Source organism: Mycteria americana, chromosome 1, assembly GCF_035582795.1.
Source record: "Mycteria americana isolate JAX WOST 10 ecotype Jacksonville Zoo and Gardens chromosome 1, USCA_MyAme_1.0, whole genome shotgun sequence".
NCBI classification, from domain to species: domain Eukaryota; kingdom Metazoa; phylum Chordata; class Aves; order Ciconiiformes; family Ciconiidae; genus Mycteria; species Mycteria americana.
In genome coordinates, this window is record NC_134365.1 from 191,578,890 (window position 1) to 191,595,245 (window position 16,356).

Sequence of the window (16,356 nt, forward strand, 5' to 3'; positions counted from 1 at the left end):
GGGGCGGGGGAGGCGGGGGGTAGCGGGCTGTGCCGGCACCCGCACCCGCACCTGCACCCGCAGCGGGAGCGGCACCGGCACCGATGCACGGCGCAGAGGAGGCGGTGGCGGCGGGGGGGCCGCGGGTGAGCGCGGCGAGCACGCAGACCGACAGCATGGCCGGTGAGCGCCGCCCCGTGCCCGCCGTGGGGGGCCTGGCGGCGGGGGGGCTGGGCCGGGGCCTGTCCCGGCTGTGAGGGAGCCGCGGCCCCGCCGCGGTGGGGAGCGGGCGTCAACGGCTGGCGGGGAGCGGCGGGGGGTGCGCTGACCGGCCTTTCGCGGGTCTCTTCTCGCCCACCGGGTGCTTGGAGGTGTTTAAGGAAATGCCCGGAACCGTCCGGTTTGTCCTCTCCTCAGGGCGCTTGTGAGGCTGTCCCCTCCCCGGGGCTGTTCAGAGAGCTCCTGCCTTCTCCCTCCTTAACTGCTGTTTCCTAGAGTGCTCCTGCCTGTTACAGAGAACGCCGTAAAGTATCCCCCCGCCCCCTGCTTGCCTGCGCTCTTATTCGTAAGGCCTTTTGATAACATAGGCTTGTATTTTGCATTTCCCCCCCCCGTCAAAATGATTTTTTTTCCAGTTCTGTACCATGTATATTTAATGTGTGTAAGATGTAATGTGCATAAAAATGTTTGCCTTCTGAGGGGTGTTCTTACTAACCCGTATAGCAGGGCCAATGTACAAATTTAGTAGAGAGCAACTTTCTCACAAGGCTGGGGATGCCCAAATGAAGTGGATTTTGATAGATTTCATACATCCCGTCGCTGCAGTCCCAGGGGAGTGGTGTGTACATACAGATCTCCCATGGACTGTATCTATAGCTCTCAGACTGAGGACCGGAACAGGGCTGCCAGCTCTCCCTGATGGGTAAATGGGTTTTGTTTCATCCCAGTTTTATGAAATTCCTGTTTCCAAGCGAGCAAAGAAGATGAACTCTGAAAATGGTTTCTAGTTTCCTTTTCCCAGACAGCAGAGTGATGTCACCGATTTCCTCCTCCTCGATGATGTCAAAGCAATGTTACTTTTGTATTTGCAAGATGACTCCTTACAAGCCTTTCAGAGTTTGAACTAGGGACTCCTACATTGCAACCGTGGCATAATCCTATATCTGAGCCACATCTGGATGGGCAGTGCCCTGCTCCTTTTTGCTTGCAGGTGCAGGAGCAGCAGGGTTTTCGACACTGGCCTTCACGGCATGCTTTCCCTGGAGCACGCTTTGCCTCACTGGAGTGAGATCCCTAACCTGGAGGAATAAAACTGTACCTTTGTGTGAAGTAGGGAAGCTGTGTAAAGTAGGGAAGCTGTGAGGATGCACCTGATGCACCTGAAAAGAGCACTCCTTCCATATATGGTTTTGCTCTCAGTAGCAAAGAGCCTGATTCCTTTTCTTCCCCAGTCTTCTGTAGTTGCTTTGAATTCTGTAAGATGTCTCCTATCTTTTTTCCAGGCCACTTTAATCAGTATTGATTAAATACTGATTAAAGTATATAAGTTCAACCACTCTGTTGAACTTAAGGGAACATTTAACTACATAAGTGAATAAAGATGCAGATAGATAGGTATAATAACTGTGACCACAGGTCTTTCCTTTTTCACCATAATATTCTCCTGCTTCTTGTTATAAATTCATGTCAGTTCACAACAGCGTTGTGACAGGTGACAGGTCACACTCAGATTAGGTCCAAGAAAACAAACAGTAATTCAAACTTGTTTCTGGTGTATTCTGTTTTAACTCTACTCTGTATGCCAAATTGTAATCCATTTTAGAACACAAGACAGTATACATGTGAGTTGGTATAAATTGCACTGTTTATTTTAGCTTGCCATTTGGGAACTGTACATGTGTGTGCTACAACAGGAGTGAACAGGGGCTGTAATGAGAATGAACTCAAATGCCCATTTAAGAAAACAAATTCTAGTTGTCTAGATGTGGCTTGTAGACTTACTTTTACAGTTTGCTTTTAGTACAAGTGATAACAAATCTTCATGTGTGCTACTTGCCATGTACATTTCTAGCGCATGTGTCTGATTGTGCTAAGTAGATGCTCCTTGCAGTGCTTGTGCACAGTGGGATAGCATAGCTGGGCAGCCTAAGAAGTAGTAGACAGTGTGGCATCAGATGGTGCTGCTGAGAGGTCTATAGTTGCTTTCCAAAGTTGCTCTCCAAAATCCCTAGTAATTTTGCTCTCACTTCTGTGTGAAAAAACCTGCTAAATTACTGTCTGAAAATGGTATTCCAGTCATGGATTAAATATGTTTATCTGCTGTCCTAATTGTTTGGGTTCACAGACATGTTATTAAACTAACCCTCTCCCCCACCGAAGCAATCTTAGTATCTGATTATATCTCTTCCAAACTACTGGAACTACTTAAATAAATGTTTTTCTTTATTCTATTCTTGCCTCTGCCTTTTCCTCCTTTGCAAAACCTTTAACGTTTGCGGGAAGGGACAAAACCAGAAATAATACTATTGTTGCACAGCACATGTGAGACCTGCAGAGGAATATGTGTTCATTACAGCTCTCTAAGCACCCCTGAAATAGGGAGTGGAGCTTTTTCGAAGACTTAATTAACTTCTTGCCAAGTGTGAGGCAAGACAACTTTACATCTGGAATAGTGCAAGCATTAGTGAGCAATGCAGTACTTCCTCCTTTTTCATTTGTGGGACACTCAGTAACGCTGAGCACTGGCCCTCACAGGACAATGTCCAGATTTTGAGTAGAAGCACAACACAGCACAAGGTGGTGGTCCGAGAAGGGATTCTTTGCTACCTCTTTGGTTATTTAGTCAGAAGTGACAGCCTGAGCAATAGGTTTAAATTTTTTAAAAAATCTAAGCAAAATTTAAGACTGTAAAAATCCAGAAGCAGGTTTCTCCAGAACTGATGTAACTGGAAGGTTTCACAGTGGCTCATCCACTCTTGCTGCGAGTGTCAGTGTAAGATCATGATGCGTGCCTAGATAATTTTGCTCTCTTCTGTAGTGAGCCTGAAGCTGAATCACAAGCTATGTCTCAAATTTCTGTAAGCATCTGTGAATCGTTTGAGCACATTAAGTTATGTGGGATCTGGTCTGTGATCTCTGCTCTTCACCTCTGAGTAGAATTAACTCACTGCATTTCAGTGAAAGTTTCACCACTTTCTCTTATTGCACAAATCTGATCTCTGTATCCAGATTTGAGCATTCTGAGTTCATAACTACTGCCCTGAAGAGGACAGTGTGGATTTAGCTGCTGTAATAGCAAAAGTGGTTGATGAACCAGCGTCTCTAGCAGCTGTGGTGTAGAAGACTTGGAAAATATTGTTCAACAATGTGGGGTTTCTTTATAAATATTCTTTAATAAATATTTCTTTTTTTTCTTCTTATGACAGGTCAAATGCCAAGACTTTCTAAGGTCAATCTTTTTACTTTGTTCAGTCTCTGGATGGAGCTCTTTCCCTCGGCTGAGCAACAGAAAAAATCACAGGTAAAATGTCTACATTTACCATTAACTGATCTTTCTGAACAGATGGTAATAGCTCCTGCAGTGAATTTAACCTAACTGCTCTTTACATGACAGATAGGCGGGGGGGGGTATTGATAAACGTTTTTCAAATATTTCTTAGAAGTAGAAAAAAATCTGCTGGTGGGAGAAAAATAGCAAAATGGTTAAATAGCATGCTATTTCTGAAAAACTTTGAAAGGCAAGGTGTACCCCTGACAGGTGAAGCAAACAGTAAAAAATGCTGGTGGGTATTTTGAAGAGCATAACAAAGGAGGCACGGTGTATACTGTGTGCTTCTTAGTATATACTAATTATAACTTTAAAATCAGTGTGGTTGATGGTGTAGAGATATTCTTTAAAATGTCGATGTTCATGATTGTAGAAGAGTTCTCATACAGTGGAGGTGCACAGAATGACTTGAAAGGTTTGCTGATCAAGAACTTGTAGATAACTACCTTAGTGACAATGAAAAGAAACTGTCCTTGAGAATGGGTCTTCTAAATAGCTGCCAGTTACACTTCAAAGTAGAGGGGCATTTTCAGAGTGTCCTGGAACAGGGTGTTTCCTTTTGTGATCGGAGTTCTTATTGTGCTCTTTAAAATTATCACTACTTTGTGCAGAGCATACCCATGTGCTGAGATCCATAGCACATGTATCAGCCAGGACAAGAAAAGATAGGAAAATAATCTGAGTGACAGTTAGGCCTAATTTTCAGAGCTTGGTATGTCCCAGACTAGATCTGAAAGAGGGATAGATGAGCATCACCATACAGACTTCAAAAGCAGTTTCAAATTTAGTAATTCAGTTAGGAATGGCACTTGGGTTATATGTAGGGCTTTAGAACAGCCTCATTTCTGTAACCGCAAAGAAATGGAATAATTTACAGATCTAAGGCAACAGTGTTCTGGTAGCAGCTGGATTGCATCATGAGATCTGTTTCACCAGCTTCATCAAACTAGCATGTATCCAGTTTCCTCACAATACATAGGAATCCATATGTAAGAGCTCTTGTCTGTGGTATGCAGACTTTTTCCATGGAAGATTCTTCAGAACCAGGATTTATTTCTGTAAATGCAGAGGCAGAAATAAAGCTAGAGAAGCTATTGGCTCACAGAATGGTCAAGCTTAAGACAGAAATTAAATTCATGAGCATTTCCAGATGCTGGATGATTCAGATGGGGTTTCAGCTATAATTGACAGAATTTTCTATGCTTCTTCTGGGTTTTGTTATGGGCAAAGCAATGTTTTCAGCACAAATCTGAAACATAGCCCCATACGAGCTACTATAAAGAACATTAACGCTATCCCAGCCAAAACCAGCACACCAGAAAAATCAGGAATTTGCGACAAGTCCCTATTTGAAGTTTGACAGGAGTACACCATTCTGATATTAACAGGCATGTGTAGGAACCACACAAAAAAAATACTGCTTAGGGGATGTGTAACAGAGATTGTTTAATGATTCATATCAATTTGTACTGAAGAACTGTATGCTCTGATGCTGGCTGATTGCTGTTACCCAAGGAAGAGCTGTAACATCTCTATGGACTTGGTGTTGAAAAAAAGTAAAGTAACAATAATAGTAATGCATTTTTCTGTAGGTAAAGAAGAGTGGTCTAGTTGTGGTGAAAAACATGAAGATTATTGGCCTTCATTGTTCCAGTACAGACTTGCATGCTGGCCAGATTGCACTCATTAAACACGGATCAGGACTTCAAAACTGTGATCTTTATTTTTCCAGAAAACCATGTTCAACTTGTTTAAAAATGATTGTAAATGGTAAGCAATGGCTGTAGGAGAGTAGGAGTAAATGTTATGCTTGTGATTGGTGGTATCAGAAAGCCTGTTTTCTCTTTGGACTGTCCCAGTTGTGAATGCCAGTCCCTAACTTGTGTAGCCTGCACTGATATTTTCCACAAGGCTGAAAACAGTATTGAATGTGCATTTCCTGGAGCTGATGATCAAGAAACTAGGGTATGCTACTTAGACCCTATTTCTCTGTGCAACTGTTATTACTGGTGGTGCTTGTCTCTTGGTTGGGATGCACTGCTGAGATTCTTGACATACCTGTTGCACTTTGCTAGAACGACCCTAAGACTGATGACTAGGCCTGGATTGCTACATTTTTCCTTACCCTGCCATTGCTTGTCAGTGGCACCAGAGGAAGGGTGGTTTTTATGCAGAAATCACAGGGAGTACTTTTGGTTTCTTTTTCCCAAATGAGATGAAGACAAGTCAGATTATTCACTTCCTGAAATGGGATCTGCTGGTACAGCCCTTCTGCAAGTATTGGTTTTTAATCTCAGCAGCAACTTTAGTTGCTGTTAGTGCTAACTTTTTTGTGTGCAACTATTAGTGCTAACTTTTTTGTGTGGTGTTAATGTATCTGTTGTAGGTAAGATGCAAAATTAGGCAACCACAAAAATCTTAGAACTTGGGAAATTCCAATTTTTGTCTATAGTCTGATTATCAAAGTCTGATAAGCTCTCGATACTCGTATATGCTAGCATTTTGTTGTCCAGATGTCACTGAAACAGCACTCACGACCTTAAAGGAGTAAAAACAGGGTTAGGCAATAGTGTGTTGAAAATGAGGTTTATGTTGCGCTCTGCTTGCATGGTTCCTTTTGCTGCATTATCTTCTCTTCCAGCTGGGGTGAACAGGATTTCTTACTGGCCTGCAGATCCTGAAATCAGCTTGCAGACTGAGGCGTCCAATCCCATGACTACTGATGATGCAAAGCTAGATGCCAAAGCAGTAGAAAGACTGAAGTCAAATAGTCGTGCTCGTGTGTGTGTGTTGCTTCAGCCCTTGGTGTGCTATATGGCACAATTTGTTGAAGAAACTTCCACCAAGTTTGATTTTATTCAAAAAATAGCAAAATCTCAGACTGACTCAAATACTGACTTTTATACTGCATGTAGACAAGAGAGAATAAAAGAGTATGAAAGTTTATTCCTAATTTCAAATGAGGAAACACACAAGCAAATATTGATGACAATAGGACTGGAGAACCTCTGTGAAAATCCGTACTTCAGCAACCTTAGGCAAAATATGAAAGATCTTGTCTTGGTCTTGGCGACAGTGGCTGCCAGTGTCCCTGTCTTTGGATGCTTTGGATTTTACAACAGTGAATCACAGCGAACAAATGAAACAGACCATCAGGGTTTGCCCCAAGAAATTGCAAGGCACTGTATGATACAAGCCAGACTACTTGCATACCGGACAGGTGAGTTGTTACAGTAGTGGAGGAAGAACGGGTCTCATGAGTAGAGCGAGTTCCTGATTTCAGTCTTACTTTTTCCAAATACTTCCTTGAGCAAGCTGCTGAATTCCGTTCCTACATCTGTGAAACAGGAGCAGCAGTAGTAGTAAAAACTCCACAGGGGTACCTAGTATTGTGTGTGAAAGCACTGAGCTTTCCAAGAGAAAATCAGGGCAGGTATTTCACATACACTGCTAGCAAAACCTGCCCTGACAACATGTCCAACACCTATCTGAAAATAGAATACAATGACATTTAAATTCTTCAAGCTGCTCTGAGGCTCTTTTTTACAGAGGTTTCACAAGATGTTTCTGTTATCAAATAAGTGCCAATATTTTAAGCGTATTATGTAGACTTCTTCAGGAAAGAGCAGTGAAATAATATCCTTCTGGTAGGGCATTAAGTACAGTTATATGAAGTTTCCTAGTTCCAGTCTTGTTAGTGAAAGTGATTATATATCTGATGGGGGTTTTCTTTGCAAAGATGCTGGAGTCTTGATATACAGGCTTTCAGGATGGAAGGGTAGTTATTGACTATCTTTTGATACAGATGACTTCTGTTAGCTACTTTACTCCATCTGGGTAGCAATGCAGTAAGCTGGTTAAGTTCTTCCAGAGAACAGAATATGAAGACTTAAAACTTGGTGGTACTCCTTAGTGATGTTTTTTTCATCTAGATAGGATAGTTGCTTTTTTAAAACCCTTGTCAACAAATAAATAGTACATTTTTAAAGCTTAAAACAAAACTATTCCCCCAACACGCACACACAAAACCAACCTATCAAGTCAGGTGCTGAATGTGCCTTTTTGACTTACTCAGACTTTGTTTTTTGTAAAGGTGAATCTTCATATTTTAGAACCTTTCCCTTTTTTGGTTGTGTTTTGCTTTATTTTGGGGTACTCTGCAAATTTGGTCACCAAAAGTTGCAGAGGAGATTGTGTTTTTAGAAGTAATTCAGAAGTTTCATGGAACCAGTTGTGAGGTTTTTGTACAACTACTGTTGTACAGAGCAAGATAGAATGACCAAGCTTGAGTACTCTTGGGGCAGCAAAATTCAGTTTTATCTGTGCTGTTCAGCCTGGACTCAGGTGTTTTTTGAGCAAACTCTTACTCCACTTCAGTCCTGTAATGAAATTGAAATAAATAACAGCACGCACACACATATTTAGATGCTTTACATTATTATATAGGTGGCTTTAAGGGGAGCAAGATCATAGGATGTTTTCTATGCTGGCTTAATATACATCAGTGACTAATAAATATGCAGAATATAAATAAAATCAGCCCTCATAAAACATATCTTTGGCAGGAAAGACCCTCTTTGAGTGATTGTATATGGTAGTGATACTAAGGATGATGGAAATGGCTAATTGAAACAGCATCTTCTACAATGTTAATCACTGGAAGCCTGAAACATTTATTTTCTCTTGATATGCTCTGTTTTAACTGGTGAAGACTCTCATCAATAGCTACTGGGGAAGATTTCCAAGTTCCATAAAAATCTTCCAAGTCACATAATGAAAGTTCTGTTCCAGTTTTCCTGTGGTGGTGATAGGAAACATCCCCCAAAATCCGATTGTTAACATTTTGTCTCTGAATTAGGTATAAAATGCAACTAATTTTGATAGGAATTTGGACCACAGAACCATAAACTTAAGGAATGGCAGAAATTAAGTAATTAAATTAAGTAGTAAACAATGAGAAGGTTTTTATCAGTTTGCCATCTCACATCAGCTAACCTGTCCACATATATTCTTGGCACACATTTTCTTATCTGATATATGTATTGGTTGCTTCTTAGCATTTGTGAACAAATGGACGTAGCAAAGTCTTCGAGTGGCTGGCCTTGCAGTTAAAGGACACCCAGCTTTTGCAGTAGACTCATATGACTTAAAAGCTCTTAATCTTTCTGCATTTCTTTTCTCCTGTCCATGAAGCAACAATGAATGTTATTCCTTACTCTAGGATGTCATATGTTAATGTATAGGTAACTCAGAAGTGCTTTATTTGTTATTTACTGCTAAAATGTTATATATTTTAGAGGATCATAAAACGGGAGTTGGAGCTATTATTTGGGCAGAAGAAAAATCAGTAAGTATTGAAAAAGTTACTTTTTCTTGCACTCACAATTCATACACTTGTATCTGCTTTGAGCTTGTTATTTTGCTTTAAGTTTATACACGTGCATTTTTCGTACACACGCACAGTGCTATAGAAAGCTTGCACTTCTCATTCTTTAGTAACTAAGTCAATGACTGGTTCATTGTTACGCTGTCAAGATGAAGGGGAAGTATAAATGAGTTTAGTAACTACCACAGTGTCTCTGCCTAGCTTTTCAGTGTGCTTGCTTCCCTAGTCATTGTCAGTTATTCTAGGTGTCCTGGCTACAAAGTTTTGCCACAGCTGCTGATCAGGCAGCATGTGCCTGCTCTGCATGGTCCCTCTTGGCAGCTCTTTTTCTGGAGAGGTCTCAGTGCAATCATAGCCTGACAATCTCTTAAGGATTTTTGTTGCAGTTGAAAAGCTGTACTGCCTTTAGCACATTCCTTTTTGGATCAAAGTGGTATTTTTCTACAAATATTGTTACTGTGCTTTTTCCCATCCAAACATAAAGTTTTTATTTCTTTATGTCTCTGATTATGCATGCTACCAATCCCAGGAAGCCTCATTCTCCATGCAGCTGCAACATACTCTTCATTTGTTTTTAGCACTTCAGTCAGCAGCTGCTTATTGCTGTTTTGTTTCTTGTTCTGATTTCAGTCGCTGATTGCTACTTTGTCAGCCCACTGGTCACTGTGCCTGTTGAGAGGCAGGTGAAACAGAGTCTCTGGCACATCAGGGACTAACTCCAGCTGTCTTTAACTTCGTACATTGCAGAAAGGCTTAAGGACTAAATCCTTCAGACTTTTTGCTCCTGCTATCAGTATTACTTGCTAAAAGGAAAACCTCTAAAGCCTGGTGCAGTGTGTTGTGTGCGATGTTACAGTTTGCCCGTGTGGCTCCTGTGGAGCTTAGTGGAAAAGCTCCATACAGACATGGAGCAGTTAGCAAGAGCTGAGTTCTCGTTTAACTGCTGTAACTTGGCATGAACTGATAATGTGAAAGTATACATTGCACAACACTTTGACTTAGTACTCAGTTTAAATGTCTCCAAATTTGATGCTTTGCTTACTGTTGCAGAGAAGCTGTGATGGAACAGGAGCAATGTATTTTGTAGGCTGTGGGTACAATGCCTTTCCTGTTGGATCTGAATATGCTGATTTTCCACACATGGATGATAAACAAAAAGATCGGGAAATCAGAAAGTTCAGATACATTATACATGCGGAGCAGAATGCCTTGGCATTCAGGTAATGGGTTTATTTTTACCACAGAAAAGAATGAGATGGTTCAGAAACAATTCCATGACAAATGCATGATGTCACTGTGATGAAGTGTGGACTGCAATCACGGTCTTGTTTATGCCTATGATGTAGAACTTGGATGTGCATGGACACAGTCAGCTCCTGGGGTTTCTTTAGAGTTCTTAAGTGAACTTGGTTTTTAAAGGATATTCACTCCAATGCATGGCAGCTATCTTTCAGATACAAGCCACTTCCTCTGCTTTCTGCTAGGACCATGCTATAACCTCAAATATGGAATCGTGGCAATTGTTGAGGCCTCCGGCAGTGCTATGTGTGGAGAGGTGGGGTGGGTGTTTTGTTCACAGATAGTAAAACCGAACCAGATATCGTTGTGTACTTGTGCACTTGATTAGGAATAAGTTGTTTCTGAGAGTAGGTAACACAACTCTTCTTTGCTTGGTCTTGTGAGGTATCAAGTTTGTCACCATTCAAAAGTATCAAGATATAAACCCTGAAATGCTGTTTTTTGACTGCTTGTAGGTGTCGAGAAATAAAGCCAGATGAGAGAAGCATGATATTTGTGACAAAATGTCCATGTGATGAATGTGTCCCTTTAATCAAAGGGGCTGGTATCAAGCAGATCTATGCAGGAGATGTTGATGCTGGAAAAAAGAAAGCAGACATATCCTATATGAAGTTTGGTGAACTTGAGGGTGTAAGCAAATTTACAGTAAGTGTCTAAATGTACTATATTCTAAAATCTCTGGGCAGCATTGGGGGGAGGGTGGAGTGAGCAGTCATCTGCAGCCACCATAGAGGGGTGTTTTCTTGTGCTGTTTAGTGAAGTGAGTGGAATTGAGAGGTTGCTCTGTCACGACACTGGGGAGGAGTGCTGTGCTATATGCCAGATGGTGGGGCCAAGTGTGTCTGTTTTCTTTAATTGCCTTGCAGATTTCCCTCTGACTCGTTGCTGTTGTTTGAGGTGGTCTCTTTACACTCTGAAGTTCTCTCCGAGCCTCCCTGTCACAGCACGGCAGCTGATGTGGGAGATCACTGTGTGATTTTGTAGGCCCTTCCAGCAGCTCCTGAAAGAGCTGCGGTGGGTTTTGAAGGTGGCCAAGTGCACCTGCACTCAGGATGCTCACCATGACAAACTGCAGCACTCTAGGTTTGAGCAGGCTCATTTCCCTTTCTCAGGGGAGTAAATGGCCACGCATCCCTTAATAGCTTTTTATCCTCAAAGCAAGTGTGTGTTTGAGGGGGAGCCCTTCATTTCCCACCTGACCTCTAGTCATGCTTTACCGTGAAGGACTGTAGGGTACTTTTTGCTTCCCCCTTTGCTCTTTCTTCTGGAATAAGTAAACTTTTTCTTCTTCTTTTACCAGTGGCAACTAAATCCATTGTGCACTAATGCCCCTGAATTCCATGACCCCACAGCCAGGGAAAGTAAGTATTTTTTCATTAATTCGTTTTATGACTGAAGTCAGTAAGTGAGATCAAGTTTTAAACAAACCTGAATCCCTCTGGGATTGATTAGTCTTAATTAATCTTGATTTTGATTAGTTAAATTTTACTCTGAAAACTTCTCTGAGCTTTTTGAATAGATGAACTAATGGTAAGTTGAAAACAAGCTTGTTTTAACAAATGCTTGGCATTGGCGCACACGTTACAAAATCCAGTAATGCTGTTATCAAGGTCGACAATATGCTGCTTTGCACACAGTCATTTCAGACTACTTCATCATGTTTTAAATTTTGTTCTATAAAGACTTTTTCTATTGTGTTCTATAAAGAGTGCCATTCTTTTTCAAGAGAAACTGGACTTGTCCAAGTCATTTAAATATGTTCTGCAGAACATTTCATTGCTTCTTTTATGAAGTAGAATCTATGCCAATGCTTTTCAATCAACATTTATTTTTGTGTCTATGTATACACGTATATAATATAAAGGCCACAAAATCCTTGTTGACCCGCACCCCTGTAGCAAGGGAGCTGTCATCTTCTGAAAACAGTTTAGATGAGTCTTAAGTTGAAGCCTTTTTGTGCTACAAAAGGGACCCACCGTTGGCATCTACTGTCAGCTACCAGTCCATTTTAAAATGTTTCTTATGCAGAGCGGAAAATAATGTGGAAAAATAAGCGATATAATTTTTGTGCCTCAAGCATGAAGATACGGAGCATAAAGATAGGGAGTTGGCAGTTACTCAAAGCATTGGGCACCATGCTAGGAGCATAAAAAAGACTGAAGGTGGTTTTTGTAGCACATGAATAGCCACGTACTACAAGCTAATTCCTAACGTTTAGTGAGCTAGATTAGTGGAGAAGTCTCTTTGTTAGCTATTTCCTTATGAGTTGGGGAGGGAAGGGCTTAGACTGGTGTTTATGGCATTAGTAATCACTGCAAAATGTTAGGGCTTGTTTGTCCCTCTCTGTAATGGTTTTTAGACCCAGCTGGAGAAAAGATTCATCCTGGGGTACTTTGTTTGACAACCTTTAACAGGGCTCATTTTTCTAGCAATGTTTTCTTTGAGATGGTATGCTTGCATTTTCAACACTGAACTGTTTTAAGTTGCTATTTTTCCTTAGTATGTTTCTTTTCTATGATTACTGCATGTTCCTCTGTATGGGGAAGAAGACAAGCTCCCCCACCCCAACGCCCCACCCAGTGTTATTCAGTGTGCCTGTATGTGTTGAGTGCTTAGACTATGCTTACTATTGTATTTATGTTTCACATATATTTTTTTTCTTTAGATGGGGTCCAGAAAACAAAATCACTAGATGACCAGCAGCACCAAAACAAGAAAGTGTGTCTTGGTCACTATTGAATAATTAAGCACTTCTGCAGTCTTGCTCTGTACTTTTTATAAAGCAGCCTGTTTGCACTTTCAAATAAGGAAGAGTTTTATTTATTGTTTGGAAAGTGGTTTTTAGAATAAGTTTATTTATGATGTCTTAAATGTTTTACAGAAGTACCTGAAGGTCTTTTTAATTTAGAAGCTCCTGGGAAAAAAATGCTGCTTGTATTTTCTGTGAAAGTAACTGGGTGGCTAATCATTGTTAGCACATTAAAAAAAAATACTGAAAGTTTATTGCTGGTAGATCAGAGTAATAATAAAATGGTATCATTTTTGCTTGGCGTATGGACTGAGGGAATGGATTTCTAAGTTCTGGGCTAGCAGAATGCAGAAATAAGCCCTAGTTCTTCAAGTACAATCATCAAGGAAATCGTCTAGGAAATGGTAGATAAATACTCACTAGCAATTATTCCTGTTCCTGAAAGTGGCTTTTGCTTCTCAGTCTGCTTGTATAAAGGAGACAAAGCCATTGGGATGGCAATCATTGCTAGGTAAGCGATTTGGAGATCAAGCTTCTCTCTCATACGTACCCTCTTCCAACTACTATAGCGGCAGGGCTACTTTGTTTTGTGGTACTTGCACTGCTGCTCTGTGTGCTTCCTCAAGTGCGTCCCATCTGAATTAATGTAGACAAAGATTGGCTTTGCTTTTTCTCAGCTTCTGGATGCAGGCCTAAAAGAATTTGGCTGTATGCATCTCACTGGCCCCTACACACTATGTGAAGATTGCCAGTATTTAGGTTTTGTTAATCTTCACTAACAGGCTTCTAGGACTACAGATGGTAATAAAGTGCCAGTTGTCCTGTTATTTCTTAGATAGGACGGAACCAGTGGAATAGCACGAATCTTTTCAGGTGCCAGTCTCTTGGATGACTACACATAGAGCAAGGGTGACTTCAGAACAGTCAGTGAAACTGCAGTCTAATGTTGTTGCTAGTTTTGAGGAGGTGCTGGGTAGGTAAGGGTAACCAGAACAGAGAGTTGTACCCAGCATCTTTTGAGAGGTCACTCTCCTTACTCCCATCTGTCTGCTGCTTTGAATATGACCTCTAGCTGTTTGTTTGAGCAGACGTTCCAAGACTTTCTGTTCACTCTTCTGCTCAGCTCTCAAGTGCAAACACCTTAAATCTTTTTTTGCTGCTGCTAGTAGGATATATAAACGGCCTGTTCCCAGTTCTTTCATGCGTCTTGTCTTTGCTGCCCTCCTTAAAGTCCTGGAAGGGGAATCATGTCTTAAGATGCTGCTGTAGGTTCTGTTTGTTTCCTTTAGGCTTTGGAAAAGGTTAGAACTAGATAGCAAAGCTGTGATTGGATAGTATGCAAAGCATCTTTAACGTGGCATTAATTATACGGAGTCTGTTCTCACACAGTTTGGCTACTGGTCCTGTAACTTAAGGTACAGTTCTTGATGCTGGGAGCTGCAGCAAGGAGCTGTGATTCCCCATGGCTCATAGTATAACTTCATTCTTGAGTACCTGGACTTCAGAACTGGGGAATGCTTATATCCTCCTGCCACCATGAGAATTCGCTCTCACTGGAGCTGGAGAAGCTGCTGTTTTTCTGAGCCTGGTTAGACTGAAGGCTGCTCTTGGGCTGCTGATTGAGTGCAGTGCATGCAGAGTTAGCAGCAGAAATCTCATCAGGCAGCTGGCTGGCCTCCTGCACCACTGCTGTCCTGCTAAGCAGGGTGCATACAGTTTCATTTCCCAGGACCAGGTAGTGAATGAAGGAGAAAAATCTGACACTGTTTGTCAGCTAAGGGAAGGATGGTGAAATCCATTGTTGCATCACACCACAAAAGAGTGCTTTTTCACAGTTGCTCAGGAGGAAATAGCTGAACTGCCACTTCACCAGGTCTTGTAATCTAGTGTGGAGGAACCCGGCTCCTGAATTTAGGACCAGCAGATCCAGCTGCGAGAGCTCTGTGCCTCACCTGTCAGATTCAGAGTCCAGGGCCTGGGGATTACGTTATTGGTCTGGATGCTGTACAAACCTCAGAAAGACAGTTTTTTCCTCTCATCAAGGATTGTATAGTTTCATTGTTTGTACCTTCTATATGACGTTAAAGTCAAATGTTTGTGTTTCATAAGCAAGATTATAATCTGTTTTTAAATAATAACTATTTTACTTTGGCATATTTCCCACACGCACACTTCTTGTAAGCATCTTGTGTTAGAATAATTACTCTTGGCTTTTCCTACAGATCAGAAGAACACTGCCCAGATTAGAGTAAAAAGTCCTCCCCACCCACTGAAACCTTCTTGTTGCCATAATCCATTAGCAATGCTCTTCTACTTGAGGTAGAAGCAGGGAAAAAAACAGGGGAGGGTTAAGGCCCCTTCAAGTTTTATACTGATCAGTCAGCTGGCATCAAAACTGGTAAAGAAGTCTGTGTCTTTATAGGAACAGCTGAAATTGAAAAGTCCCTGAAACATCATAGGTGGCCCGGGTACATGGACAGGTAAATCAAGATACAAGTCAAATATCACACACATTAAATAACTACGCTGCAGTGAATGCTGCTGGTAACCTGTACTTCATGAGGAGTTAAGATTTTACCTTTTTATCAGTTTTTAAAAAGAGGATTTTTGTACAAAACTTTCCATGAAACTTGGAATTGCTTGTAGGGCTGAAGGCTTGGAAGTCTGGCTTTATTTCTGTCTTGCTGTATTTCTACAGATTCCTCCAGAGGCTCACCAGTTTCTGTAGGCTCTGATTATCAGTGTAACTCTACTTCTTTTAATTCTTGCTGGGATTACAAAGTAGGGTCTCTGTCCTGGACAACAGAAGCAGTGTGAATGGGGTTTCTCTCTCAACCCATGGACTCTGTAGGCGCTGCTGTGCATGTCATCTGCTTACCAGGGAGACCCACGGAAGATTGGACATCTCCTGCAGTGCTTATTTTGCAAATGAACTCTAGGATGTTGGTTTCTTACATAAAAAGAACAATGTATTTAAAATTAAGAAATGTAAAAGTTATATATTTTATATATTGTATGAAATTTCCATATGCATTTTGGGTCTCTTCCGTTCATTTCAGAGCAGTCATTTTAATTGCAGGTATTAACTATCAGTAATAATTTGGCCTCTTGACTGAGAATTACAGAAATTCTCTGTTAGTTGTCTGCCTTACAGCAAAACATGTTTTCTGCTAATAAATTAATCTGGCACTAAGTGCTGAAGTGTATTTTTAAGAGCTTTGGGTTATTAGAAACATTACAGAGTGCTTTGAAATGCTCACACCGTTTACCAGCCCAGTGCTGTCCTTGCTCCTGCAGTCTTAGATGCTTTGCTGAGCTGCATCACCTCCCTCGGCTCTGCCTGAAGAATTTGTCTCCTCATGAGACTGTGCCTCCTGCCAGCCTGGGGAAAGGGCT

General features: G+C 41.3%; 1 protein-coding gene across 2 annotated transcripts; it reads left to right on the plus strand.

The window, feature by feature from the left end:
• Positions 1-16,143, plus strand: CDADC1 (cytidine and dCMP deaminase domain containing 1). 2 transcript variants are annotated; one of them, XM_075489689.1, is made up of 10 exons: positions 41-162; positions 397-544; positions 3,405-3,499; positions 5,119-5,296; positions 6,168-6,746; positions 8,824-8,873; positions 9,963-10,132; positions 10,667-10,856; positions 11,512-11,572; positions 12,877-16,143. In XM_075489689.1, the coding sequence occupies exons 3-10, from the start codon at positions 3,410-3,412 to the stop codon at positions 12,948-12,950; spliced, it is 1,392 nt and encodes a 463-aa protein (XP_075345804.1). In that variant the 5' UTR covers positions 41-162; positions 397-544; positions 3,405-3,409; the 3' UTR covers positions 12,951-16,143. The 2 variants fall into 2 exon arrangements, with proteins under 2 accessions (XP_075345797.1, XP_075345804.1); XM_075489682.1 differs by lacking the exon at positions 397-544 and having other exon boundaries at positions 1-162.
• Positions 16,144-16,356: the final 213 nt, after the last annotated feature.